An 11,365-nucleotide genomic window follows, 5' to 3' on the forward strand; every position below is an offset into this window, starting at 1 on the left:
CGCCCCGGAAGCCACCCGTCAAGTTCAGACACGCTAACCGAGAGAATGGTGACATGAAAAGGGGGGACTCCGAACGGCCGAGCATGCCCTCGCATGCCGGACAACTAGGTAGGTCACAGACTCTTGCTCCTTTTTACCGCGCACATGTGACGTCATGACATGTGGGCTAGCCTGTGGCAGCGCGAGATACAGCACTTGCCGCGTTCGGCGATCGATGGTGGCAGCGCTCGACGGCGCGCTGGCGAAGACGCTCCTCGTCGTGCTCCTGCGACTCGTTGCAGCCGGCGCCTTCTGCTCAGACCACACGGCTGCTCAAATTCAAAGGGAAGGGATTTGTATTATTAACAACGAAGGCGCTAAAAAAAAAGCTACTCGACTATATGCGTGACACGCCATCGCGAACTCCGAAAGCAGAGCTGTTGGTTGCGCCGCCGCATGGTGACTCCTTGCCTTTTTGCATCATGGCGGTGCGTTGCCCGCCCCCCCCACACGCGCTTCACATCGCCTGAGCAATAATCGCGTGCTACGCAGGACCGGGAGAGCGAGGCTGCACGGATACTCAACCCAGCAGCATCGGCGTACGACGTGCTGGGTGTTCCGCCGAATGCGACCCATGGGCAGATAGCGGCACGGCACAGAGAGCTGCAGCTCCACTGGCATCCAGACAGGCATCCAGACAGGCCCGATCGGGCAACGCAGATCTTTCAGAAGATCGAGCAGGCCTGGGACACGCTTCAGGAGCCATCTCGCCGCGCTAATTACGATCAGGAGCTGCGCCGTCAGGCTGTGTTGAGCCAGGACGCATTCGCTGGCGAGGGCAGCATCGGTGCGACGTTGCGGAGCGGTGCTTACGGCCGTATCTTGGAGGCGATGGAGGAACTTCCACGAGGCTTGGCCGACGACCTGTTGCTCCCCCAGATCGTGGTTGTCGGGTCTGAGAGTGCCGGCAAAAGCTCCCTGATGGAGCGCATCGCCATGCAAGCGTTTTTTCCTCGCGCGGAGGGATTCTGCACGCGCATGGCGATACGGTTAAAGATGATGCACCGGCCCCACGAGAGCCGAGTCATGATTCGTTGCCTGCGCACCTCCAACGGGCAAGTCGCCATGTTCAACGGCATGCCCGCAGAGCAGCGCTTCGAGGTCGATGGTGTCCAGCACACTGTCATCCAGGGCATCATCGAGCGTTTCATCGTGCAGATACACGGGCAAGATGATGGGCGGAGCGTGCTCACCGACATCGAGATCGAGATCGAATTTCGCGCGTGCAACGTCCCGACTCTGACGCTCGTTGACCTCCCTGGCATCGTCAGCATGCCCGCAGATGTCCGGCAGCAGACGCTTGAGCTCACGCGCCGCTACTTGCGCGACCCGAACACTCTCGTGCTGTGCGTCATCAATGGCAACGAGGCAGCTCTGCGCGGATCAAGGGCTCTCGAGGAGATCAGCGAGCATGCGGTCGTCCGACCAGCCTTTTCCAAGACGATTGTGGTCACGACGCGGACAGACCTCTGGGTGCACAGCAACGGGCTGGCTACTCTCGCTCGAAGGCTGGCCGATCCCAAGAAGGAGGTTGGGTGCGAGCCGGTGGCGCTGATTCCGGTCATCAATCGATTTGGCGACGGCATCACACTGCCTGACCTGGTCAACGCCGAGCGCGCAAAGTTCGAGGAGTGGCAGGCAACGGAGCCGGGGGCGGGGCTACGGGGCAAGCCGCTTGGCATCCTCAGCGTACTCAACGCGCTGAATGACCTCTTTGAGACGCATATGAGCGAGGTCTGGGTCCCGCAGGCGAAGAGAAAGCTGTTAGTGCTAAAGGCGGCCACGCAGAAGCAGCTTAGTGATTTCGGCACCCCACTCTCCGGCTCGACGGCGGATGCTGATGCTGTGCAAGAGCGAGCCTCCGGGGTGATGCGTCAGCTTCTGGAGAGCGAGCTCTACAATGCGTCGATGACAACGCTGAACAACTTTGGTGGCGTTAGCGCTGCCGTTGACGCCGCGTCATCACCTTGGTTGCACTGGCCCAACGCCGACGCAGCTGCGCCTCCCTTTTTGGGGCGGCGTCGTGGCGCCTCTCGCTTGTGCGATGCAGAGGATCGGGTCGACAGCCAAAAGCTGTGGAGAGACAACATCGATGCTTTCGATGCAAAGTGGCTCATCCCATTCGTGCTACAACATGTCATGGCAGACGACACTCCCCCCTTGCGCATCAAACGCCTTTCTATGCTTACCCCTTACGCCACGGAGTTCGCCAATTCACGCATCAACCAATGGAGTGCAGACCCCCCTCCGATCCCGCCCGATCTGACCGGCGCAAACGCTAAGAGCAAGCTGATTGACGCGGCATTTGAGTCTGTGCTCGTCCCGCTGCTGCGCAGCCTGAATTCGCCTGAGTTCCGCGCCTTTCTTCTCGCCAAACGCGACTGGTTCCAGGAGTCTGCAGCGGTGGCTGCACAGCGGACGGCACTCAACAAACGGATCAGCGATATCGACGTGGCTGACCGGACATTGGAGGCGGTGGAGGAGGCTGTGCGGCGCCGCTCTGTCCCGCCAGCCAGACCGCCCCAATGGTAGGGCTCTCCTGATGTGGCCTGATATGTGTCCGAGGCTGCACACTCTCCTCGACCTGGTCTCCTCTGGTATCACCGCCACGCGCGCGCCCGCGGGGAGTGAGGGTTCCCCCGGTGCAGCGCCGCGGGGTTGGTCGGCGGGGGCCGGGGGGTTGTCGAGATGTCGAGCCGTGCCCGTCACAGCGCTCAGGGAAACACAGGTTGCCGACTGTGGGCGGACTGCGCCACACCGGGTCCGCCCCAGCTGGCCTGGCCAATATTACGGTAGCTGGCCGATGCCGTCTCGATATACGGCTCCCTCTGTCTCCTTTTCGCTCGAATCTGTGCTCCCACGTTGCTAAGTTCTAGAATCCCATTCCCTCACACACATTATGTCAGTTTTCTACGTATATCACGCTTGCGGGCGGGGTGACAGGGTCGATCTGCCTTCTGCGCCACCGCGGACTTGGTGCTATTGATCGGACGAACGTGTGTCGTGGATGATAATGTGTTCATTCATAACGCTGCTTGTAACCACGAACGATGCGAGGACGCAAGTCCACACCAAACTCGTCGGCCATTCCAACGGCCAGGCCGCTCGCTTAAGGCTGATTGGCTAGACGGTCTACGGTAGACGAGTGGCCTACCTCCAATGGGGCAGTCCGGGAACGCGTGGAACCTGCCCGCCTCGGTGGGAGGTGGTTTGGCGCCGACGGACCGGCCTCTCCACTACCCTCGTCCAGGGATCTACAATGCTGTCTTAAGGTCCGACAGGTTCGGCACCGGGCACCGCCTCGGTATACACAAAATGCGCCTGCGGGCGGACCCTTACAGACAGATCACAGATCACAACAAACTCTACATGATAAGCGGCGAACGAGGCACGGTCGCTCTCCGACATGTCACATGAGGCGCGTTGCACTTGCCAGTGCTGCCCTGGCCTTCTGTCTGCCCGCCCAATGGGTGGTAGGCGCCTCTGCTGCTGATGCCGTCTTCCCTGGTCCGGTTGAACGATTGTTCTAGCCGCATCGCCTCGATCAATGCCATGTTCGGAACCATCTTTTTTCGCGACTACCGTGGGGACTACCGCTCTGGGCCCGATGGGCTGTACGCAATCGCGACCGCCCGACACGGCAACAATTGCGAAAATAGCAAATACGCGCTCAACGCCGCTGCAGGAATCACCCTCGCATGCAACGGCAGGTGGCATTTGCTTACGGGCTGCAATGCAGACAACGTCCTTATCTTAAATCTCCATCTTTCACCTCACGCCCCCACACCGCACCGCTGCCCAGCCCCGCGCCCCTCGCCACCGCGACAGGTGTACGGCAACGACAACCTCGCCTCGCTGGCGATGCCCAACCTGGAGGACGTGCCCAACCTGGAGGACGGAAGCATCTACGTGCGCGCCTCGCCCCCCCTCCTCGCACCGCCCCACACCGCACTGCATTGCAGCGCGGTGAAGCGGGCTTGCCGGACCTCTCCCCTGCCTCAGGTCGACAACCTCCCGGAAGGCGCCTCCTGCGACCTGGGGCCAGTCTACGCCGGGCAGGACTATTACGGCTACTGCTGATCGAGATGGCCACTGCCGGTGGGAGCAACCCCTCGGCTAGTCAAGACCGTGTACATGTACACCAATGCAAATCGTTTAATCATTAAAAATCAATTTTCCACCACCATTACGACTGTGTTATGCCGGCAGCTCCGACGCCACTGCGCCCTCCAGAGTGGGCGAACAGGTGCGGATGTGCGGGGTCACGCGGATCGTGCAGTCACGACCCCGCTGCCCCGACTCCCGACAACGGTCTCGGCGGCTGCGGTGAATGCGAACCAAAATCTGACGCCACCCCGACCCCCAACGCCGCCCCCGACGTCGTAATGTCGGACGCGGACAGCTCCTCCGTGGAAATGAGTCCGGAGGCTGCACTCCGCGCTCGCGCCACGATCCTCCGCCGGGACAGCGCGCCGTCACGACCAATGGCTGGAAAGCTGTCGACGAGCTCGAGCTGATTATGCGTCGCTGGCGTGCAACACTGGACCGCGGCAAAAAGAGCGAGGTCACCGTGGGCAAACGCAAAGCCGACGCGTGCAAGAAGCACTTCTCGCGGCTCAGGTCGAACCTGCAAGAGCGCTTGCCGTCTCAGCTCGTCGAGGCCATCTGCAATGTTACCGCCGAGCAGCTCAGCCCTGAGCGCGTGCGAACTGCGGTGATGGAGTGCACGGACCCCGACGAGAGCAAACGCTCAGCGGCGCTGAAGGAGCGTGGAGATGGTGTGTCCACGACTCGCCGGCCGATACAGACGACGACGTCTCGACTGCTATCAACCAGTACCTCTCAACATGCGACCGGAGCAGGAGGGGCAGCGCCGAGCCGTGGACGGAGCAAGAGGACCGGCAGCTGCTCCAGGTCTTCTGGATCTCGCTGGCCGACCCCACTGCTCCGCTCAAGTCGGCGATGATCATGTCGGTCTCGGGTCCACGGAGCGAGACCGCGATGAAGCGGCGTCTGAACCAGCTGCGCTCGCGGCTCCCTGCCCACGTCGCTGAGCGGGCGCTGCCATCTCGCCAAAAGCAGCTCCAGACGTCGCGCTGGCTCGAGCTGGCGGAGCGATGCTGCAACCCGCAGACACGGCCGAGCGGGCCGCAGCAGAACGATCAACGATGCCGCCGTGGCCAAGGCGGCGCGCGCTGCGATCGCCGATGACGAGAACCTCGACGACGCCGGCAAGCAGGCGCTGCGGCGCGCCGCCGGCAGAGTCCCGCTCCAGCGGCTCCCGCTCTCTGGGCTCGCCGCGAACCACACGGTGCACCGATGCGCATATCGAGGAGGGCTCGGTCGTCTCACTGCCTGCTCACTGCAGCAGCGGATCGACCACGGGCGCGTCCCGACCGCGGCGCAAATTGGGCCCTCGGCGAGGCAGGTGCGGATCCCGGAGAAGTGGCATCTCCGCATCAACGACACCCGCTTCTTCCTCCTCGACGCAAACTCGGCCCTGGCCAGGCTGAGGCACACAACGTACAACGTGCTCGACGTCCAGAGTGGCACCTCGATCGCCGACCTCAAGGGAGGGATGGGAGGACGCTTGCGGCGGTCCTATCCCCAGCACAAAGTGCCAATTCTTATTCACTGTGTGCCGGTGTGTGTGCCAGTCCGCGCCAGTCTGCGCCCTTGTCGTGCCAGGGTGCTGCGGGAGTGGCTTGTATTTTCAAACAACTCTAACACTCACACGTCATTTGGGGCTGGAGACGTGTTCGTTTTGTTTTTGTTCTGACTTCTGACTGTCGTTGCTGTCTCTCCCTTCTTGACTGTCTGTGCTTGTGCGTCTTGGGTCCGGGGTTGTGTTTTTGTGTGAAGAAGTCACGTCAAACAATTAATGGTGCAGACCAAACAACAAAGAATGAAATGTTCGGGACTTGATTTCTTCTTTGGTGTGTCGCCCGGCGCAGGCGCGGTGAACCTATGTGGTGAGTGCACCTATAGTCCTCCTGCGATGCTCCCGCTGACTCTCCTAGCCTTGGCCTACTCGCTGGCGGGCCCTCGTCGGTACGACGGGCGCGGGCGGCGAGGTCTCAGTCGGCAGGCCCTCGTCTTGTGCGCACCTCGGCCTCTGACGCCACGGCAGCTCAATGGCCGCATCGCAAACGCATCGACGGTGGACGGCATTCTGCAGCTGCACGCTGCGCACGGTGACGCGCTCGATGACATCAACCTCTCCACGTGCTGGTCGAGGCTTGGCCGGATCGCCAAGAACGCCGACCGGCGGCGGCTGCTGCAGGACCCCGCGCTCCTCGCGCCGCTGGCCAGGCAGACGGCGGCGGCGCTCGACGACTGGGGTCCCTGGGGCGTCTCTGCGACGGCGCACGCTGCCGCCAAGCTCAGACTCGAGGGCGGACCCTACGAGGCGCTCTGGTCCAAACTCGGCACCGCCGCGGCCGCCAGTGCCCGCGACTTCAACTGCCAGGGCCTTGCCAACACGGCGTGGGCGTTCGCGACGGCGGGGCGGCCGGAGCCGGCGCTCTTTGACCGCCTCGCCGCCGCCTCCGAGCCGAGGCTGTCCGACTTCCCCTCCTTTGCGCTCGGGCAGCTGCTCTGGGCCTTTGCTGCGGCGGGCGCCGAGGCGGCCTCGCTCTTTGACGCGAGTGCGGCGGAGCTGTCTGCCGGGCGGCTGAAGGAGCTCTCCCCGCAGGGCGTCTCGATGGTGGCGTGGGCGTTTGCGACGGCCGGGCGGCCTGCGCCGGCCCTCTTCGAGGCGATCGCCGACGAGGCGGCGCCGCGGCTCGCCGAGTTTGCGCCGCAGGGCCTCGCCAACCTGGCGTGGGCCTTTGCAACTTCGGGAGCGAGAGGGAGCGCGCAGCGGCGCCTGTTTGCCGCTCTCGCCGCCGAGTCGCCGTCGCGCCTCGCGACCTTCAAGACGCGCGAGCTCGCCAACCTCGCTTGGGCGTGCGCAAAGATAGGCCTCGCGCCGCGCGCGCTCTTCGAGGCGCTCGGCGAGGAGGTCGCGCGGCGCACGTCCGCGTTCAGCGTGCCCGACATGTCGATGACGGCGTGGGCCTTCGCCTCCGCCGGCCACGCGGCGCCCGCGATGTTTGACGCGCTGGCCGAGGCGGCGACGCCCCGCGCGCGCGAGTGCTCGGGTCAGGCCATCGCCAACCTCGCTTGGGCGTACGCGACCGCGCGGCACGCGTCGCCCTCGCTCTACTCTGCCCTCGCGTCCATGGCCGCCTCCCGCGCGCGCGACCTGTCTCCGCAGGCCGTCTCCAACATCGCGTGGTCCTTCGCCACCGCGAGCCACCCCCTGGCAGAGACGCACCTCCTCCTCGACGCGCTCGGCGCCGCGGCGCAGAGGCGGCTGGGCCGCTTCAAGCCGCAGGAACTCGCCAACCTATGCTGGGCGTTTGCGCGTGTGCGGCTGCCGTCGCCGTCCCTCCTGGACGCGCTCGCCGAGGAGGCGGCGCGGCGGCTGGATGCCTTTAGTGGACAGGGCGTCGCCACCCTCGCGTGGTCGTACGCGACGCTGCAGCACGCGCAGCCCGACCTCTTCGACGCGATCGCGGCCGAGGCGGCGCCGCGGCTGCGCCGCTTTTCGCCACAAGCCATCTCGACCATCGCGTGGGCGTTTGCGACGGCCGGGCGGCCTGCGCCGGCCCTCTTCGAGGCGATCGCCGACGAGGCGGCGCCGCGGCTCGCCGAGTTTGCGCCGCAGGGCCTCGCCAACCTCGCGTGGGCCTTTGCGACGGTCGGCGAGCCCTCGCGCTCCACCAGCGGAGGGGAGGCGGAGCTGTTTGGTCTCGAGTTTGGGCGTCGGTGTGATGCCGCCGCAGACCTCTTCCGGCGCGAGGAGCTGACGCAGCTCCACGTGTGGTGCTTGTGGCATTCGCTCGAGTGCGGCCAAACAGAGGGCATGCCGAGCGAGGGCTTGCGCAGGCGGTGCCACGCCGAGTTCACGGCGCAGCAGGGCCGCCCCTCGCGCCTGCAGAGGCACGTCGGCGCCGCGCTCTTCCGCCTCGTCGGCTCTCGCCCGCGCGAGGAGGTGACCATCCCCGAGGGGTACAGCCTCGACTACCTCGTCGAGTGGCGCCGCGCCGCACCGCCGCACACGACCCTGACGGCGCACCACGTCGCAGTGACGCGTCCACGGCACGCACGCTGTAGGCGGGGCGCTCGCGTGGCGGTCGAGGTGGACGGGCCATCGCACTACGCGGCCGCGAGCGCGACGGCGAGTGCGGCGCAGCACCGTGCGCTGCTCTGTGTGCGCGGTGTTTGCGCGCCCCCAGTCTCTCGCCCTCACGCTCCGCCTCCACGAGTAGGCGCGCCCTCGAGCGCGACGCTGCTCAAGCGGCGGCAGCTGCGCAGCTTTGGGTGGAGGCTGGTGTCGATCCCGTACTTTGAGTGGGACCAGCTGCACGCCGCGAAGGGCTCAACGGCGGAGCTGCAGAGGCGGTACCTCGCAGCCGCGCTCGACGAGGCGGTCGCAGAGACAGTTGTGGCCGGTGTTTCTTGATATGTACGAATGTACGCGCGCGTGAAGTCGAGTCGTGTGTGAGATGGGCTATTAGCCTGTGGTAGTACGTTTGATGGCAAGGCATACGTGGTATTGTTCGACGCGACCAACGCTAGTACCTACGCGCACGGCTCTAGTTGAGTCTCTTGTGAAAGAATGTACGGCACTATCTCGCCACAGAGATACGACACACACGACCGAGAGGCGAGAGCGGAAAGCCCGGCGGCCGGCGGTGCGCCGTCGCCGGCGGTGCCGGTGCGCCCCACAGCTGCACAATAAATACATAAAAAGGACACCTCTACCAGGAGATGCAAACATGCATGTACCGACTCAAGTATCTCGTGTCGTCACTCTCCGCCACTCGTGCGTTGCTCTCTATACGGCGTGCGTTGCTCTCTATCGGTCTATCGACATGTGCCACGGCGAGTGCCCTCCCCCATCTCTTCCACTCCTCCTCTCGTCAATTAATCTCTAACTCTCTCTCGAATGTTGACGTGCGGGTCTTGCCTGCGCCGCCCCAGACTGCGCTGGCCTAGGCGAGGCTCAGGCGTGGAATGGTCGGCGGGGCGGGGCGGGGCGTGTCCTGGCTCGGGACGCAGCGGAGGCCGGGCGAGAGCCAGCTCGTGAAGCGACGGATCAAGGAGGGCTCTCCCTCGTTGACAGCTCCCCCTTCGGGCAGCACTTCTGCGCCCTGAGCCACGGCTCCCTCCTCCTCCGCCACCGCCTCCACGCCGCTTGGGATCTTGCTCAGGGGCTGCGGGAGGGGCTCCACGCTCGCCTCATCCTCGGATGCCTCGCTCGTCTCGTCGGTGTAGCAGGCGGAGTGGCGGGCGGAGTGGCGGGCGGAGTGGCGGGCCGAGTGGCGGGCGGAGGAGCGGCGAGACGAGCGCATAGAGGCGCGCTGCCAGGCGGCGTCCGCGTACACCTTTGCGTCGGCGGCGAGCGTGGCGAGCTCGCGGTCCAGCGACGATTTGCGCTTCGCCGCCTCGACCTCCTCCGCCTCAAACACCGATGCCCGCGTCTCCTCTTCCGCCTCCTTGGGAGCCTCGTCTGCCGCAGCCCCCGGCGGCGCCATCGACTCGCTCGAGGAGAAGGCCGGCGGTTGTGGCAGGCGAGGCGCCGCCGTCTCCTCGGTGCCCTTGGGCTCAATGACGTACGCCACCGACGCCACCGCCTCCATAGCGCCCTCCGCCGCGTCCTCCACAACCGCAGCTCCCATCGACTCCACCGCCTCCGCCTCCGCGGGGACCTCTGCATCATCCGCCTCGTCGACAGTCTCCTCCCCCTCCTCCGCCTGTCCCGGCACCGTCTCGGCCTCCTCTGCCACCGTCTCGGCCTCCTCTGCCACCGGCTCGGCCGTCTCTGCCACCGTCTCCGCCTTCTCTGCCACCGTCTCGGCCGTCTCTGCCACTGGCTCGGCCTCCTCTGCCACCGTCTCGACCTCCGCTGCCACCGGCTCGGCCGTCTCTGCCACCGGCTCCGCCTCCGCCTCCGCCGGCTCGGCCGCGTCGTCGTAGGCCACAGGCGCGTCGGCGAATGAAGCGGAGGCCGCCTTCTTGCGCGGCGAGAGGATGGCCGCCACCCTGCCCAGGTATGACGTCTTCTTCTCCGGCACCGCCGGCGCCTCCTCCTCCGTCATCGCCGACTCCGCCGCCGTCTCCTCCTCTTCCTCCGCCGCCGCCGCCTCGCCAGCGCCCTCCGCCGACCACTCCTCCGCCGCCGGCGGGCCCTCGCCGTCGCAGTCGACATCCTCGCCGGCCTTCTCCTCGAGCGAGTCGATGGCGGTGTCGGCCGCGCCCCCCGGCACCTCCTCCATCTCCGCCTTCGCCGTCTCCTCGGTCACCGCCTTCTCGGCCGCCGCATCCGCCGCAACAGTCTCCTCGGCAACCACCTCCTGGCGAGGGGAGACCATCGCCGTCGCCTCCTGCTCGGCTTGAGCGATGATGGCAGCGAGATCCTCATCGCGGGGGGACTCGACCTCGACGGCCTCATCCCAGGTGTTTGGGCCAGCCGACGCCGTCGCCGCCACCTCCCCGGCAGCGCATCGTTCGCGCGGGCAGTCCTGCTCGGTCTCAATCATGTCAGCGGCGGGCGCCTCCTCCTCGACGCTCGTCTCGTTCGACTCCTGTTGCGCCTCGACTTGCTGCGCCACCTCCGCCTCCTCGCCTGCCGCCTTGCGCGGCGAAGCGTAGCCGCCCTCGGCAAGTGCCTCCTCTGGCGCCTCCGCCGCCGCCACGCCGTCGCCGTCGCCGCCTGTCTTGTGCTCGACTGCGGTGTCGACGGCGCCCTCTGGCGACTCAGCGGGCTCTTCCATCGGTGCCACAGGCTCCTCTTCCGCCGCATACTCTTCCTCTGCCACAGGCTCTCTCTCTGCGGCCGGCTCCTCCGCCTCCGCCGCGGTAATCTCCGCCTCCACCTCCTCCTCCACCAGAGGCGCCTCCGCTGCAGGCTCGGCATCGGTGGCGTCGTGGCCGTGAACGTTCTCCGCGGCGATGTCGTCCGTGCGGCGAGGCGTGATGGTCTTGACCCACTCTGAGAAGGCCTCGACGGCCTCCGTCTTGGCGACCTCGTCGCCCGCAGCCTCGTCGGTGGCAGGCGTGGTCTCGTCGACCTTCTTGAGCGAGGGAGCGTCCTTCTCATACGTAGCAGCGACGGTCGGGTTCACGGTGGCGCCGCTGGCACCAGGCTCTCGTGAACAGGCCGCACCCATGAGTGCTCTGGTTGCGCCAGCGCCTCGCACGGTGCTCGCCTTGAAGACGCCTGCGCTCGAAACCCTCAATCATCAATAGGAATCGATTTATGAGCTCCTCCTATCCT

At 65.7% G+C, this 11,365-nt stretch overlaps 3 protein-coding genes across 3 annotated transcripts; 2 read left to right on the plus strand and 1 right to left on the minus strand.

Moving 5' to 3' along the window:
• Nucleotides 1-461: 461 nt before the first annotated feature.
• Nucleotides 462-2,571, plus strand: EMIHUDRAFT_522907 (hypothetical protein; the record flags this gene model as incomplete). The annotated part of the gene is made up of 2 exons (XM_005792444.1): nt 462-467; nt 532-2,571. The coding sequence occupies 2 exons, from the start codon at nt 462-464 to the stop codon at nt 2,569-2,571; spliced, it is 2,046 nt and encodes a 681-aa protein (XP_005792501.1).
• Nucleotides 2,572-5,993: 3,422 nt separating this feature from the next.
• On the plus strand, nt 5,994-8,646 carry EMIHUDRAFT_460378 (hypothetical protein). Its single transcript, XM_005792442.1, has 4 exons — nt 5,994-6,380; nt 7,869-8,118; nt 8,200-8,282; nt 8,355-8,646. Exons 1-4 carry the CDS (start codon nt 6,038-6,040, stop codon nt 8,546-8,548), a joined length of 870 nt encoding a protein of 289 aa, XP_005792499.1. The 5' UTR covers nt 5,994-6,037; the 3' UTR covers nt 8,549-8,646.
• Nucleotides 8,647-9,080: 434 nt separating this feature from the next.
• On the minus strand, nt 9,081-11,308 carry EMIHUDRAFT_121986 (hypothetical protein; the record flags this gene model as incomplete). Its single annotated transcript, XM_005792443.1, has 1 exon — nt 9,081-11,308. A coding segment is annotated over one exon (2,228 nt), but the record flags the coding sequence as incomplete, so codon positions are not given.
• Between the last annotated feature and the right edge of the window lie 57 nt (nt 11,309-11,365).

Source organism: Emiliania huxleyi (genome assembly GCF_000372725.1).
Source record: "Emiliania huxleyi CCMP1516 unplaced genomic scaffold EMIHUscaffold_1073, whole genome shotgun sequence".
In the NCBI taxonomy this organism is placed as follows: domain Eukaryota; phylum Haptophyta; order Isochrysidales; family Noelaerhabdaceae; genus Emiliania; species Emiliania huxleyi.